This window comes from Limanda limanda, chromosome 20 (assembly GCF_963576545.1).
Source record: "Limanda limanda chromosome 20, fLimLim1.1, whole genome shotgun sequence".
NCBI classification, from domain to species: Eukaryota; Metazoa; Chordata; class Actinopteri; order Pleuronectiformes; family Pleuronectidae; genus Limanda; species Limanda limanda.
In genome coordinates this window covers 6,831,954-6,849,692 of record NC_083655.1, presented here as the reverse complement: position 1 = coordinate 6,849,692, position 17,739 = coordinate 6,831,954, and the positions used below count along the sequence as shown (strand labels likewise).

The 17,739-nt window shown below is 46.2% G+C and overlaps 1 protein-coding gene across 1 annotated transcript; it reads right to left on the bottom strand.

Moving 5' to 3' along the window:
* Positions 1 to 207: 207 nt before the first annotated feature.
* On the bottom strand, positions 208 to 8,426 carry shha (sonic hedgehog signaling molecule a). Its single transcript, XM_061094068.1, has 3 exons — positions 8,127 to 8,426; positions 3,903 to 4,164; positions 208 to 896 (listed from the first exon to the last, which is right to left on the bottom strand). Exons 1-3 carry the CDS (start codon positions 8,424 to 8,426, stop codon positions 208 to 210), a joined length of 1,251 nt encoding a protein of 416 aa, XP_060950051.1.
* Between the last annotated feature and the right edge of the window lie 9,313 nt (positions 8,427 to 17,739).

The following is a 17,739-nucleotide window of genomic DNA, read 5'->3' as shown; positions in this document are numbered from 1 at the left end:
TGAAAGGGGACACGTCTTGGAGAAGTCACTGAAATAAATATCCCAACTCCGCTGGGGCCTTTTTGTCTTGTTTGTCTTGTTTGTTCGTTTGTTGTTGTTGTTGCTGTTTTTTTCATAATAATAATAATTATTTTTTTTAACTTTTTAATCTACTGAATAGTTCGTGTGTCCTACATCTGAGTTCCACTCGGCTCCTGTGGTGGAGGTTCAACTCGGGTACACTGACATCCCAAGTGGATGGATCGAGTGGCTGTCCAAGAGCCATGTTCCTATTTGATACAGGACCTTGGAGTACCAGTGCACCCCGTCCTTCTGCGCACTGGTCTGGGACTGGGAGCTGGAAAGCAGCGAGGACACCCAGTGGGCGAGCCGGACCGGGGCCAGGGCCCAGTGCGCCAGGTCGTGGTCTTGGATCACTGCGTAACAGGACGCGAGGACCTGGTCCACCACCACGGTGCCCTGCGCGGTCACCGGAGCGAACGAGCCCTGGTGCTCCTGCGTGTAAATCCGTGTCACGGTCACCGGAAGCAGTCTCTCATCCTCCTGCACGAACACCGTGTGTCCGGGTCGCACATGGCTGGCGAACACCGCCGACATTCCCCCGCTGCCGTGCGCGCCCCCCGTGGAGTTCCCGTGGCCCACGAAGAGGAGGTGCGCGGCGGTGAGGAAGATCCTCTGGCCCGAGGAGGTCTCGATGACGTAGAAGAGCCTCCTGGTCGTGGAGTCCTGGTCTATGAACATGATGAAGTCGGTGTAGACCGGTTGTCCGTGCGCGTCCGCCGCCAGGACCCTGTCCCCGGGCTGGAGGTCTCTCACCGGCTTGGTGGTCCCGTCCTGCAGGCTGACGGTGGAGGAGCCCGGGAAGCAGCCCCCGGACTTCGCTGCCACTGAGTTCTCTGTCGAATAGAAGATTAATAGTGTTAAGAATGGATCCCATCTTGATGCTGGATCGTGATCTTGCTGCTGACCGAGACTATGATTGCAGCAGGACTACTTGACATATAGTATTGAAGTTATCCTTCAAAAATGTTTACCCTCATCGATGCTGCTAAAAATCTTTAATCCCGATAATGTTTTCCTACACTTGACATCTATTGCACTTGTGTCCGTCCTGCAGGAGAGGGATCCTCACATGTGTCTCTCTGAGGTTTCTACATATTTTTACCTGTTAAAAGGGTTTTTAGTAGTTTTTCCTTACTCTTGCTGAGGGTTAAGGACAGAGGATGTCACACCATGTTAAAGCCCTATGAGACGAATTGTTATTTGTGAATATGGGCTATACAAATACAATTTGATTGATTGATTGATTGATTGAAGAAATCAAATCTTGGCCAAATATAAAGTTTTTACACCATCAGAAAACGATCATAAAGTCGTATCACTACATTTTACGCATCGTGGAACAAAACATCTCAAACCACCAGTGGTTAGAAATACTTTGTTACTGTACTTAAGTAGATTTTTTACATATCTGTACTTTACTTGAGTACTTCTTTTCCTGACGACTTTTTACTTTTACTCGTTACATTTGAGCACCAATATCTGTACTTTCTACTTTTTACATTCTCAAACTGGCTCGTTACTTGAGCAGCGGAGGTTGGCGCACCTCTCTCTCTCTCTCTCTCTCTCTCTCTCTCTCTCTCTCTCTCTCTCGCTCTCTCTCTCGCTCTCTCTCTCTCATCTAGGGTTCAAAATTTGTAAAATTATACATTATATACATTATATTCATATTGTTGTTATAGTTTTTCAGTCAGTTGAGATAAATCTTGAGGAGAAACATTTTGGGTTGTTTTGTGTCTGTATAGGCCTACTATAAAAAGCACTTTTAATTTTGGTACTTTTACTTTTGATACTTAAGTACATTTCAACACCAGATACTTTTGATACTTAAGTACTTTTAATATGAGCTAATTTAAGACTTTTACTCAAGTCATTTTCTGACGGGTGACTTCTACTTTTACCAAAGTCACTTTCAGGTAAGATATCTGTACTTTTACTCAAGTATGGCTTTCAAGTACTTTATACATCACTGCAAACCACACCCACACCAACACACACAGAGTTCCCTTCAAAGTTTTTAATCACTTTACAGACTTATAAACTTAATAAATCCCTCGTGTTTTGATTCACTACACTTCAGGACCACTGGCTAATTCAAAAGCTCATTCAAGACCCTTTCTCTTTTTCTTGCTGGTATTTGTTTCCCCCCCCTGCCTCCTCACATCTCGGAGGCACATATGCATTTTGCATAATGGTGCCTGTCTGCTCCTTGGTGCCAAATGCGTATTGGCTTGGCCCACGTTGTCTGAGGCGATAAAACTCAAAGCCTTGGCTCATCTATTCTTAATTAAAAAACCCAATAAAGAGCAGCCATTGATATTCTAAATCAGCCTGTGGATCGAGCGACTCTCGGTAAAGAACACTTACGCCTTTTCCCAGCTCCTCTCCCCATATTTACTCAGGTGCAGAAACCTCCATGTGACAATTCACACAAATAGGCGACTCACAACTACTATTTACCCAGTGGAGCCACTTTTCCAAGCCTCTCGACTCGTAGATTTGAATTTAAATGAGGGCCCGGACTCTTAAATGCTTTCTGTTGTGCCACATCAATGTGCCCTCTCTCCAGCACCTCTCTCCGCTTTGTTGTCAGTCCTGATGACAATAATTTTGGCCTTGGTGGAAGCTCTCCACATACCAGTGCCCGGGACCACACTGTCCTGCACAGAGGAGCCGGTTTCCTGCTCGCAATCTGGGGCTTTTAATCTTCTTTAAAGATTCCCGAGCATGAAATAAGGTGACAACTGAAAACCAGATTTACCCCGAGCGATCAGACATTGTTCGTGGCCAAATCCCTTTGGTAAAGTCGCATGACCCCCAGTGACACGTCGGCCTGGGCCCGTACTGTGATCTCAAAACGAGTGTTCTGAATGATAAATGAGGGATTTATCAATGAAGTCCGAGCGGAGGGAAAGTGCCAGGATTCACCAATCAGTGCGGAGGGATATTCTCTGAGCCCCTGGAGGTGTCCTGTGGCTCAGTGGAGGCCTGAGAGGAAGATCAATTTAACCCAATCCACAAATAAAACTCTTAGAAATAAACTAAATATAAGTTACCTGATATAAGAGGTTCACATTTTATCCATATCACCAAATTTAAAAGATTTAATTTAGTGCAACCTAAACACTACATCTTATTATGTCGCAGCTGCATGTGCATGAGTCCACAGGACCAAACCATTTGCTTTTCTAGGTCACAGCGAGCAGGAGACTGTGGCCGTGGTTCCCACCAGGAGACTGAGTGGGGCGATGTAAGATCAAGAAACGAGTCTGCTGTGCGAAACGCTCACAACGCCACAGGCTGGGATGTGCCCATAGACGTCACTCCTGGAAATATGCATTTAATATTTCCTATAGTGTTCACAAAAAAAGAAAGAGCTAGTGAGACTTAATTGGTTTATCTGCTCCAATCCCCTATGTTTTGTTATTAATCTGGCTATTATTGATTAATTATAATTATTAGTTTGCAATTTATTTCTGATCATTAGGTAAATTATAGTCCTGTAATTTGAATGTTTGGAAGTCTGTGCACGTAGCAGGTGATTCACTCTGAAATCCAAGGTTCTTTTTCCTGTTTTTTTACCCTTTTAACTTCATAACATCCAACTTAATCTATGTTTTACGCACAAGCAGCTGCTGAAAGTCAGATTTTTTTTGTTTTGTATGAAACTTCTCTAGAGGATGCAGCAGCTGTAGATTCCCTGAGCTGCACCTGCTCTTTATCAAACGTCTACCAGCAACCTGATGGACACTGAGCACATCAGGTGATAGACCTGGTCATTATCCATGGCAGGTTTTTGTAAAGGTGCAACAAAGGTGGTGTTTTCCCCTCCCGTCTCTCACCTGCTTTCACAGAGCAGTGGATGTGGGCTTTGGACTCATAATAGACCCAGTCAAATCCGGCTTCCACCGCCAGCCTGGACAGAGTGCCGTACTTGCTCTTGTCCCTGTCCGAGGTGGTGATGTCCACGGCCCGGCCCTCGTAGTGGAGCGACTCCTCGAAGTGGTGGCCGTCCTCGTCCCAGCCCTCGGTGACCCGCAGCTTCACCCCGGGCCACTGGTTCATCACCGAGATGGCCAGCGAGTTCAGCTTGTCTTTACATCTCTGCGGGAGGGAGAGATGGATCAATTAGTCACCTGTTGTGCCATTAGACTGGGTCAGAGCGCGTAAAGTGCGAGGGAATCTGAGTTAAGGAGAGCACCTGCCACCAAAGCCTCTTTTTAATGACACATTTTTTGCTGCTAAGACTCTTAAGTGTCTGAAACCACATCATCTTATAAGCAGAGAAATTAATTATCAGGATACAACGCATTCGCAATACAAGTTTAACAATGAATATACCTTCCAGGCACATCCATGGATTACTAGCAGGACCTATGATGCCTGTTTTATAACAACGACTATTAGAATCATATTTGGAATCACTGAGGCCCCAACCTGCCTCCTCCTCTGAAACACTGGCAGTGAACTGCAGCCCCTGATCCTCGGATGTGAGCTTGCATTTCTCAGTGTGAGGAGCAGCAGCGTCAGAGGGCACATGTCGGATAAGAAAGCTGCTGATGAAATATTGATAAGGCACCGCATTCGCTTCACTGGCCTGTAACATATGGGTCTCTGGTCTTGGGAGAGGTGTGAGCATGCGTCCCTTTCTATCGCAAATACGCGTTGGATTGAACGCAACATGCGTCCATTACGCATTCATGAGTTTATATTAGGCCACGGGAAAAGCGCGGCTCCTTTTGTTGGTCGCAACTTGTCTGTTTCCTTTAAATAAATAATTGATATGCAGATGATATGAAGATGATCTTCAGCAGCAGCTGGAGCCTTGGAATATCTGGAGTTCGTCCCTATAAATAAATCGTGGCACCTCAACCTCTCCGCGCTCCCTCAATGAAGATGCTTGGCCTTCTCCAAGACAACACTCGAGCAATATGTCAAATAAAACATCACAAAGAGCCTTTTCACTGCAGCCGCGGAGGGAAACTTTCATTCTTCCTCTCCTGCAAAGTCCTGGGGAACGTGACCTGCCTCCTTAAGACGCTGCGTCTCGCCTGCTGACTGACAGACTTGTGAAATATCCAGGGATGCTTTGGGAGAAGCACAGAGGAGCGACTATGTGTGACCCAGTGTCCTTTCTCCCTTATGGACAAGACCGTGCGTCCAAAAGCAGGAATGTTCACACACTGACTCGTACAACGACAAAAGAGGAAATAACCGAGTTTCCTCGTTTGCCAGTGGTTGTTTTATAAGGATATCACACTTGTAGAATGTGCTGGATAAGAAACAGATCCATATAAATAAAAAAAAACACACATTCGGAGTGGGTTTGTCGGAGTCAAGAGCCGTAAAGCTTAACCTATTTATTAATTCATTAGGTCGTGTGCCGCAAATCAAGCCAAATTCTGCTCAGCCACCGTGAAGCCCAGCAGGGCGCCCCGGACCGGCGCTTTGTGCTCCGGGTAAAGTTGTTCAACAGCCTCCCCTCTTAATCTTTTCACAAATGATTTGGTTAGAGGAAACACTTATCAGCTACCTGTCAGTGCAAACAAGCCGCCAGCTCATCTCTTCCCCCGACACCGTGGGCTGGGGACTGCCAAAACAAGCAGCTTCTCAAAAAGCCATTTAATCTGGTGCTGGAGCTATTCTTTAAAAGTTCAGATTAACGTGTGTCACCGTGGAAAGGCGTGATTTCACTGCAGGTCAGATCAAGTATTTACCTCGTTCTTGAGTCATTTATCATCACATTTCACTCAACACCTTATTCTGCTTTCTCTGCTAAATAGGGGGAAACTTCCTTGGAAATAAATGGAATTTAGGAGATTAAGCAACCCCACTGCTCCTCAAGAGGACATTTCCTCTACTTTGGAGACAAGTATCTTTCAAATGCAGCTGGGATGCGTGGATAAGACGAGCACTTTTACAGCTCAGCCTCCAAACTGATGATCCCGGCTCACTTTAGGCCCCGTCACTCAATGAAACACCGTCTGTAAAACGCCTCTATTGGCAGCTTTCCACCAGACTGAGCCGTGTCTTAGTAGAAAGAGCTGCTTGTTCAGCCTCTCCTTCATGTGCGGGGAATTGATTGATTATTTCATTTACTGCACACACCTCGGGGAGCTACAGCAGACACGTGCCTCGTCCCATGTACGAATACAACATCAATTTCCCACAACGCAAGATAACGAGGGAAGTTCGCTGTATTTGTGCGTAAAAGTCCGTGCGTAAAGTCCCACTCGATTCATGCGCAAAGCCGTGGAGCAGCAGCTAAGACTGTTGGCACAGCGTAAATCCCCATGTGATAACGCTTATGCCTTTGTCAGAGTATAGTCTACACAACAGCTACAGCCACATTTCCCCTTTTTTTGCTTTAATTTTGGAGGTTTTTGCAGTGGCACGAACGATAAGGACAATCTCACCTGTTTCAACTTACTGTGGCCTCCCGCTGACCAGAGGTCGTAAGTTCAAATTGCGTCTCAGGCCCAGCCAGGGGTGCGTAAAAGCCCTTTCATGTACATGTCACACTTAGGGTCGGTTGCTGTGTTTTCTATAAACGCTCGGATGCAGAATGGGAAACGGATGATGAAGCAGGAGCCACAGCTATAGAGGGAAATATTTAAAAATATAAATCAGTACAATAGAACGCTGCTGCTAAAGTATAAGATACTAAAGCAACCATGACTTGGACACTCAACTGTGCTGCTCTACAGCAGGTGGGGCATTCTGCTCAGATTAAAAGACTTAATGAAGACACGTTTCTCTGTTTTCTCAGACCTACAAGTGACATTAAGCCGTTTCTCCTTTTTCCCGGAGACCCTGAACCCTCCACGGGGAAACCTCTGCGGGGGTCCCTGCACCCCACTTTACGCATCACATCCACACGCACCTGTGATTCCATAATCATAAAACCTATAGGTCCATGAGGAGATGTAGGGGGGGTGGTGGGGTGGGGGGGCTGAGAGGGACCGCACGCACAGTGAATATTTCATCGGAGCTCGTACTCATGCATGGTGCGAGGCACGGGTTCAGGGACTCAGCCTGGCGTCCTCACGACCACCAGCACCACCACCACCACCACCACCGGCATTTTATTATTACTGAGCCAATATCACCCAAGCGCCTTTAATAATTCACCAGCATCTGAGTGCTAAAAGTCATGCTGGAGAGCCTCGGCATCCTGCAGCCTGGAGAGAGAAACCTCCAGCTCTGCCCTCCATCCATGCACCGCCTCATCCTCCCTGCACCGACCGAGCTGTGGTGACTACCTGCCTGCCTGTGTGAGGATGGACCGATTCAAAAAAGATGTCATCCTCCTTTCAAGTGCGTTTGTTAACCCCCAAAAAAAATAAATAAAAAAAGACGCACCATCCATCACCTCCTGTTCTGTGCGCCTTTTAATTAACCCAGCGACTTCCAGCCCCATTTCTGAAGTATAGCCGGACACTCTCAGAGAAACGCCACTACATGTGTTCACGCACCGGTGCACACCCCATGCGAAAAAGCTAAATTACAGCAGCCTGTGCTGAGAAGGAGAAATGTCTGAATGAGCCACGCCATGCCTGAGCGAGCCCGGCTGCTGCTGGAAGCGGTGCGCATCCCCAAGAGCTGGAGGAAAAGACAAGGCGCCTGGAAACAAGCTGTAATGTCAAAAAAGCTGAAATATGCAACAAACGCTGGGATGTCTTCATGAAATATAAGGCAGCATGTGGTGTGCGCCTATAAGGCAACAAATACTGCGATACAAATATAGATGTGAGGAGAGGGGCACATTAATATTTTAAATACACTGTCACAACCATGAAGGCCGAGTGTCCTGACTGTCCGCCTGCACATTACTTCTCCACCAGGATCTCTACATTCGCCATGCAGCCGCGGAAAACTCCCCAATCTGTCTTCTTCTTCTTCTTTCTACCGTGCAAGTTAACAAAGCTCAGTGTGAAGAGTTCAGCAGCGGGTATACAGCCCACTTCACTTGGGGGTCTGACAGGGAGGATGAGGCAGTGCGCAGTGATGGTGCGTCAGGAGCCGGTGGCCAGTGGAGGAGATAACCCTTCCTTCTGTCTCCTTACCTGAGTCATGAGCCTGTCGGCGCCGGTGTTCTCCTCATCCTTGAATATGATGTCTGTGTTATAATTGGGAGTCAGCTCTTTAAATCGCTCGGAGTTCCTGGTGATCTTGCCCTCGTATCTGCCGCTGGCCCCGAGGGTCTTCTCCGCCACGTTGGGGATGAACTGCTTGTAGGCGAGAGGTGTCAGCTTCTTCGGGTGCCTCCTCCGGCCGTAGCCCCTGCCCGGTCCGCATCCCATCCCCGAGGACACCAAGGACAAGCAGATGACAGCGGCCAGTGCGATTCTGGTCCAGAGCAGCATTTTGTGTGTGTGTGTCCTTTAAAGATCTCAATCGCTTGCCCGTCTCTCTACCGTGTGTGTGTGTGTGTGTGTGTCTCTCTCCCTCCCGGCTCCAGCAAATGTCCTCGACTTCTCCTCCTCGACTTCGCCTTCGCCTGGTTGTCTCTACCGTGGCAGGTGCGGAAATGAGCTAATAACGGGGCACATCGAAGGAGGGTGAAAAAAAAAAAGTAGTGAGGGAATTAAAAACCACGGGATCTGGTTCGAGCTGCAGCCGCTTGTGTGAGGCGACCGCTTTTACTGCTTTGTATTATAGGAGCCGATCTATAGCAGGGGAGGGACTTGATTGGCTCGCCTAGACAAACCCTCCTGATGTTATCCCACAAAAAAAAAAAAAAAAAAATCTTAAAAGATTTCTTCCACCTGAGGGTGAGCCTGCGTCGCGGGGAGGAGGGGCAGCTCCATGGGAAAACATCAATTATATACCGCTTTCCCCCCCCCCTCACCCTCCCAGCTTGCACATTTCTCAGGGAAGAGGAGATAGACAGGAGCTCCGATCCGAGCCGGAGAAGTGCTTTCTGTGTGTGTGCGGTAATTGAAATGTGTCTGGAGGAACTTTCCGCACATAACGCATTTCCCAGGGGAATAAAACTGTCCGTGGCACGCATGCGCCGGGTGATTTTGTCCCTGAGACCCCGTATCTATCAAATAAATAATTAATGACTGTTTGACTTACTGCGCTAATTGTTAGATTGTAGTGGATTTCATTATTTCTGAATTTGATTTCAACCTTTTTCCTTATCGTGCCAACATGAATACGCACGAACCCTCTGGAGACGTTTCATTAAATCCAAGACTAAACAAAGCTGAACAAATATAACGGAACTCAACTCGTTACTTCCACATTATAACTTAAACTCTGTCAAAGTTAAGAAAACTTCAAACTTCAATCTGCTCGAGTGTCTGTGCAGTGCGCGTACTGTGCGCACTTTGGCGCATCCTCCATTTTTACGCATCACAGCATCCATTTGTTCCTTTAATGATTCTTCTTTCCAATTCATTTTTTAATCTCCCTCTGTACTAAAGTTATTAGTTGCAGCACATTTCTGACTTGCATTGTAAACTTGGCTCTTGAATGAGGGAGGGAACGGGACGTCTAGACAAGAACAGATGAGACTTTTAGGGCCAATTCTTATTGAAATCTGCCATTAAACTGTTCTGTGTTCATCTGCTTCCGGTCCAGAGTCACCGAGAGGGTCTCATTCTCTCTTTTCCCTGCAGAGACCACCGGACACTGGCCCTAGCTGTGGCAGACGTGTTTGTGCGTCACTCCTGCTCTCTCTCTCTCTCTTTGAAGGAGAGGAGCTTCCTACAACACTCAGCACTTCAGTAATGAATTCTCCTCACGTTTAGCTTGGATGTAAAAATACATCCTATTTCAATCACCAACTTCCCTGAGTTGTTTTTACCCCAAACACACACATACACACACCCACACACACACATAGTTCCTGTGATCAGAGCCAATTAAGACATTATTATTGTGATGGTGATTAAAACTGCTTGGTACCACGACACATGAAACAATGTTGCATCCGCATATTAGCTCAGAACAAAAGGGATATCTGAAATGATTCAGGAAGGGAAATTATTTGTGTGCTAACAAAGCGTAATTACAGGAAGAGCGAGTGTTGTGATGCAGCTTCAGCTCTCATCGCACTGACGGTGTGGCACAGGTGCTCGGGAGTGAGGACAGATATGCCAGCCTTTGGTGTGGCTTCAGTCTCATTATAACCTCTCTCTGGCTGACCTCCAGTCTGGTGGTGTTCCGTGTGTGCCAGGCTTCTGGCACCTCCACCAGGGCAGGTGAGACGACCTGCCGCTCACGGAGACCATGCACATCAAGTCTTGGCCAAAAGGTGGCTCGTGCACTTGGCACGCTGCTGTGTGACCCCCAACCAACATCCTCCACCACCAGCGATGAGGGCTCTCGGTCCGCATATCGCTGGATCCCTTCTGTTTTTTGCTAAATGTCATGAAGATTCTCAAGGTGTCTTGGTTTAGACCTCAGCAGCAGCTGTCTGTGCAGAGAGGTGCTGTTCAAACACTGAGCTGACAGCAGTGGCGGAGCCCTGAGGGACCCGGAGGTGCAGCTTGGCCCCGGGTCAGAGTCTTGGTTCAGGTGTCACCGCTCTGAGATAAAACCTGGCATGCCACACGAACGCCTCAAAACCACAGAGAGAGCGAAGGGAGGCAGCGACCGTCCTTAGAGGTCACACAGTGTCCTCACATTCCAAACAGTCTGAGCATGCAGCACCAGCAATGATGATGATAATAATAATAATAATGACAATGATAATGGAGACTGTAAGGGCTTCTTTGTAAATGTACCAAGTGACAAAATGTGATGCTAAGTGAAATGAATAATGCAGAGATTGCGATGAATAATGCAGCCTAAAGAGCAAGGTGTGCTGATGTGACAGACTGGATTTGAGCTTGAGTTTCTCCCACAGAGGAAACCAACCATGTATCAGCCAGACCTGGGGCAAATAGTATTTGCAAACATTGCACTTGGCTGTTTGGTTTTGGCCTCCTCCAGTGCCAGATGGGTGGAGTCTGCAACTCAAGGGAATGGAAATCACAGCCGACAGTTTGGACAATAAATCTGAAAGTGTCTATTTAGTCTGTGAAGTTTTGGATCGTGAACTCATCTGATACTTTCTTAGAAAAACTACTCAAAACAAACATCGAAATACTTTGTGTACTGCAAGATTCAAACACAGGATTACTAATGTTTGCAGTGATTTCATGCTGAGATATAAACAACGTTACAGCAAACGGTCCAGACGGATGTATTCACACCTGTACGGACATTTTATAACTTCCCCTTTTTGCTTGAGAGTAGCTGTTTTCCGTTTGCCAAATGGGGTTTGAAAGGATTTCATAAACCCAACAGCTCAACCACAAAGGAGCACATAATCCTGTGATTTAGGTTAGAACAAGCAAACTGGAAATTTTTCACCTGACAACAAGTATTTAGTTATTTAAATCTGTTTGTTGTAAAAGCTTCCCGAACACAAAGAATAACACCCAAACAAACAGCTTCCGCAAAGCAAAGACATTTTCCGCTGTGTGACTCTGTCCCCGTTTGATTTTTCCACTTTGCATTCGAAGGTGACACAGCAAAACTGAGGCTGGTTTCATGAAATGATTCTGGAGGGATTGAGGCCGTTACACAACTCACATTAAGATGCCTGTTGCATGTGATGGCTAATCCAGTGTGAGGCGTGAAAACGGCCAATGAGTCACCGGTTTCTGGCTCCTGCGTCCCTTCGAGACCATTTACCCCCCGAACCTGGTCGGTCACGTCCACTCGCTCCTCCTGCGTCTCCTCGGTTACTCAAAGCTCCGTCTTCAGCCCGACGTTCGAAGGGAATTAAGAGATATGCTTCGAATCAGACTAAATCCACACCCATGTTTGATTTTGTTTTTTTATGCCACGGTCTCGATCAAGCACGAGCGAGATGCAACTAGATGTGGTTGAGTGGAGTTTGAGCAGTCTAAGTCCCCCCAATTACTGCTTTAAAGCCTCCTCCTGTCTGAATGTTTTGTAACATTGTTAGACGGATTAGGACTACAGAATAATCACGCACAAACATATAAGTAGTGTCAGGCTTTTTGTGTTGTTTTCCCCTTTGCTGTGAATAGGGTGTCCTTTCTTTCAGCCCAGCAGAAAGCTGCCTTGCACCACCGTTCGCTGTGGTTTCCCCCTCCCAGGTGGGGTCTGCCTTCAAACCTTTATCCTGTTCTGAACATTCGACAAAGACCTCTACGGCGCAGACACGTTGCCGTCCATCCCGGGGAACATGTGTACTCTTTTGTCAGCCTAATAAAGTTTGAATAACCTTCTTTTAAATGGTTTATTTAAGCCCCATGCATCAAGAATTAAAGAGCCAAAAAATTCAGCTGAACACTTTTAGGTGCCCCGAGGCTGCACGCTGTCAAGCACAATGGGAATTTCACAATACAGTATCTGGAATCACAGCCCTCAGCGTGCCCCAGAGTCTGTAAAGGCATTTTATTTGCACTCTCCAGCCGCTCCCAATACTTAAACATTAAACGCCAAGGCTAGACAGGCAAAACCACTTTGAACTGCAGTGCAGGGTGAACTCAGTGGGAGGGGAAGGAGGTGAGTGAGTGGAGAGCGGGGGGCCGGTGTGTGTGTGTGCACGTGGGTTAGTGTGTGTGTGTGTGCGTGTGCGAGATACTCCACCAGGTGAGTCAGTGCTGGCCGTCATGCAACACCATCGCAGTCTTAAGCAACGGTGACGGAGAAGGGAAGGGCTCAGTGGTATTGACAAGTATGTGTAGCTGTTTACCTTCAGACAGAACTCTGCTCAGAGTTCCTGAAAGAATTTATACCCAGACAGAAAAACAGTTTTCTGTTTTTGAGCCGAAGAATTTTTTTTAACTCCTGTAAAAAAAACAAAAAAACAGTAGCTGCCACTGAGATTATTTCCATTTTGGTTTAATTTTCTTTCAGATATGTTCGGATTTTATCTTCTTTAGCAATCAAACTTTTATTTACCTCTTCGCCAAGCGTTAGATCAGAAGATCGATATGACTCTCACATCTGGACGCGTAGCTTAGCTTAGCATAAAGGCTGGAAACAGAGGGAAACAGCTAGCCTGGTAGGCTAAAATCGTCTTGTCATTGTGAGGTTGAAAGGCACATGGGTTAGGGTTAGTTTGTTTTTCCACTTATTTGTGTGAATTAGATAATCAAGAATTAATGTGTTTTCTCATCTTGTTCTTTGCAGGACCCACCAATACAAATTTACAAATTTCCTTAATGTAATAGAAATATTTTTTGTCTGTTCATTCTACTCCCATCACTATATTTTATTTTATTGATTGATTGTTTCGAAGGAGACACATTTCTAAAATATTCCCATAATGCAACTCAACAGTGTTCTTTGGGAGACACAGAAACTCTTAAAGTTTTAAAATGACCTTGATGACATTACCATGACATCATTTGAAAGGCTCTATTTGGAGATTTTTGTTTTATCAGCTGATCTTCATGCATTAAGCCAAATAGTGAGATTAAATCATTAAATCATTTTTTTTTCACTCTGAGAAACCTGTCACAGCTCAGAACCTCTCAGAAAAAAACATGTTCATCAACACGGTTACAAGAAACAGTTTTGATCCAAACACAGACTGGAAGACGTAACCTTGTCCAAGTCTGTCTGAGGAATCACACCCGATCGGCCCGGTGTGAGAATATCGGCACAGCCAACTCACTTCTTAGAGATGAGCAAATCTGCTTCAACACGAACCCTTCCCATTAAAGTGAGGACACTGATTCTATCTCTCTAATGAGCCCTGAGTGATCGAGTCTGTGCCATTTCACCCCGGGCGGAGAAAATGCAGGTTATAATTCCCTCCTGACTAGAATGAGGTGTAGGAACACAACAAACAGCAGGGGAGCTCAATCACGCCCCGTTAGCAGGCTACCACACTACCCATGCCAACCACACTAACCACCTGTGTGTGTGATAGTCGGTTATCACGGGCGAACATGCTGCTCAGGCATTCCTCTCCTCAATCAGCTCCTTCTCATCTGCCTCGATGAAGACTGCTCAACGCCGCCTGTCGTCAGATCGAGGCCCGGTTGCTTATTTTTTAGCTTAAATATAGATTCCTTGCGTTTTCACATCCGTAAACGCTTCTAAATATGATTTACTGTGCCATGGCATCACCCTTTAATCTCCGCTTTAAACAAATTTTAAGTTAATTTGCAGCGAATGTTTGAATCTATCAGCAGGAGGAAGTGATCGCATGTGTCACAGCTTGTGTTAAATCGAGGTCGACAGCGATTACGATATCCTTCCTGCTCCGCGCCTCCATTCAAACTTTACTAATCCAGGAAATTGCTGCCACTGCTCACAGTTATTGCCCGGAAGGAACCAGGAAGCTGAACAAGAGTGACACTGGCCTCATATCTTGTGATGAGTTGTGGCTTTGGATGGACATGAATCTTTTTTTTGACGGCATTTGAAAGTGAAAGTGATGACCATTCCAAAAATTAAAGTATATAGTACATTTTGCCATTTATTTACCATTTAAGAGGGCAAAGAGTTGTAATGGTGCAGTTCAATATGAACCTTAAAGGTGCAGGCTACTCCACTGATTGGCAGATTTAAGAAGTAGATAATTAAAATAGACGCAACAGAACCAGAGATGTTGCCTTTTATTGAAGCCAAACATTGTTCATCCTCATCATAACCTGGTGCCTACATTACCCACAATGCAACGCAACCACAGACAGAGATTCGGTTGTGAGTGGCAGCTAATTTACCTTCAAGCTGTTAGCTTCAAGAAGTGCAGAGCGGCCTGAGGGCTTGTGACCTCATTTGTTTCTAAGTGCACACCTACACATCACAAGAGGGGATTATCAGATTACACAGAGTTCCTTTTTGACATCTGCATTTGTCTCACATCTGCATTAGTGCATAAGACCCGTAAACACACCTCTGTGGAGAAATATCTCAAATGATAGTCAAATAATATTTTCTTCACATAGCCACCAATTTTGGTAGCAGTGGAATTAGCAGAAATATAAACATCTATTCTTTATTTTACATTTTCTGTGTTTTTTGTATATCACGTATCTATATTTTTATGGCCCATTTCAATGTATTGTATGATATGATCCTCTTTACACTCCGATCAACAAAAAACAAAATGAAAACGAAAGAGAAATACATTGTCCACCCCTCCCTCGAATGGTTTCCATGCAGTGCCTGATGTGTGTGAGCTCTAATCCGAACCGACTTGGAGAAACGTGCACACTTATCCTGTCAGCGCTGCAAAAATCAATTTGTCTGATCGGATGTTAACGGACAGAGAGTGAACCCTGCAGCCGCAGTAATTCACACAAGAAGCACGACGTCAAAACATGTCAAATTGTGCAAACTGACAAACACTCCACTGCCTCCGGGCGGGAAACTTCGACCTTGTGGATGTACGTGTGTGTGTGTGTGTGTGTGCGAGGGCACGTGTGCGTCCACGACTGCAGCGGTGGGAGTAGCAGCCCAACAGGGGTTAATGAGGCGAGCGACTGACGGAGCAGCCTGGCTGTGTCGGCCCAGTATGGAAGACAAGTCCGGCTGGGAGCTGAGCGTCTGAGAGAGCCCAGGTGAGGAGAGAGAGAGCGAGCGAGCTGGGAGCCGGCGTTGATGGGAAATGGCAAGCGGCGCTCTGGAGGATGAGTCTGATTAGCACCCAGACTGCACTGCAGCTCTCCACCGCACCTTGCCGATGACCCCTGCCTGTGACACCCTGAATAACAAAATCCACCTCGAGATATCTTCACTCTGTTTTTTTTTTTTCTCTTCTTCAAATATTCAGGAACTCCCCTGAGAAACTTCAAATGAATCGTGGACGGACAGAAATCCTTTTATGGCAGCTTCGTAAAAAGCCGCCAAACGATCCGCCGCTCGTTCCGGGTTTTATGATTTGTTTAGCCAGCGTGGTTGTGAGGGCGCCGGGTTAAATGTCTTACACAGCAGAGGCTTCTGTTTTCGTCCCCTGAGAGAAAAAGTGGGGCACTGACCTGCATTAAAACTCTTTTGATGTCCCATCACTGAAAGACAGACAGACAGACAGACAGACAGACAGACAGGTGTGATAGGTACGTCTGTTTTCTGGGTGGAGCATATACAGGCCGGACATGACCTGAAGATCTGCTGCAAAAGTCACATGTTCTGTGATTTGTCTAGAATCTGCATCGTGTTTCCAAGTTGACGTCTTTGTCAGTGACTTCTACATTGATTACGCAAAAACTGCTGAACAGATTTGCACGAAACTTGCTGGAAGGAGGAGACATGGTTCAGAAAAGAAAACTATGCCTTTGGGCACAGGTTTTTTGCAAAAATAATAAATCTACATTGGAAAATAGAGAGTTTTTTAACATTTGCAGCAACTTCCTAGGGACATAATTCCAGATCGTCATGGATTTAAATGCATTTTCTTAAGGGGACTGTTGGGCCTTGACGGATCTAAGCGCTCTATTAAATGCCTCTAGTTGCTAAATGTGTTATTCTTCATGGGTTGGTAACTACGTAACAGAAATTTGTGATTAGTGCCTGACATGATGTTATATATATGGGAACGTATATCTATATGTATAAACGTGTCCCTGTTGGGTCACATTCTTTCACATTCCACCAGGGTTCATTCAGTCTAAAGAGCGACTGCTTCTCCTTCTCCATGTGTCTGTGTCGGTAAGCTGGAGCTAATCCCGCAGTGCCACTGCAACCGCTAAATACGTTCCCACAATACAAACAAGGAACTGGAACATAGCTCTAGGTGGAATATACTGTATGGGAGGAGAAGGGGCTGCACGGGCACGTCACAGCCTGTCCCGCACGTCGTATTTCTTCGTGTTATCGCAGGAGGTCAGAACCTTATCGTCGGCCACCAGGTCGCTCTGGACCAAGCTTGCAAATCAGACAGGTTGAAGGTCTAAGAGGTGAAAGTACGATCCAGCCCGGTGTGTCTGGCTGCTCTGCCTGTCGAGTGAACTTCTCCCTGTTTCCTGTCTACAGGTGGGAAACTCCTCATCCTTTATCTTTATTGCCTCGGAGAATGGCCGCCCCCGTCAGCGGCAGGGGGAGGAGTTTAGGGGTTGAAAGTTTTTCCTACTGCAGGGTGCTAGAGGTTTATAAAAGGCTTAGATCACAGGTGAGGGGATCACAGAGGAGACTGTGCAGGTGTTCGAGGAGTGAACCCAGGGCTGTTTTAGTGCCGTGTACATATATATACGAATGAGCAGCATATCACATGTTATCTCTCAGCTCTGTGAGGACGTGTTCTACCTGCAGATCAAAAGCACAGGAAAGGGACTTGCTCCCAGCGGGGGGGGGACGGTGCTGAGACCTCGCAGTGCAGAGACTATCATCCTCAAGCCTCTTCTTTTTTGATAGTAGCACATATTGATTATTGTTTGGTGCTGCTCAAATTGGTGTTTACCCTGTGGTCTCACAGAAAAGGTGTTTCCCCCACCTGAAATCCTCCTTTGTTTCTCTAATAACCTCGCCTCACCTCTATTTCTCATGCGGAAATTCCACATTATTATCACATTATGGGATATTTTTCAGCAGTTCCATGGGTTCATTGCTGTTTTTGCCTCTTGTGAAGTGTTTCCCCCCCCCCAGTTTAGACGCTCTTCTCTTCCTCTATAATCTCACCAAACTATCAGAGGCCCGCTTCCACCGCTGGAGGTTTTCTTTTTTTCGAAGGTCGGGGCCGGTGTGAGACTTTGCCAC

Coding starts and splice junctions, on each gene's coding strand:
- shha (XM_061094068.1), bottom strand. CDS start 8,426: ATGCTGCTCTGGACCAGAATCGCACTGGCCGCTGTCATCTGCTTGTCC. Junction 4,165..8,126: donor CCGACAGGCTCATGACTCAG/GTAAGGAGACAG, acceptor TCCCTCCCGCAG/AGATGTAAAGACAAGCTGAA. Junction 897..3,902: donor CCACTGCTCTGTGAAAGCAG/GTGAGAGACGGG, acceptor TCTATTCGACAG/AGAACTCAGTGGCAGCGAAG.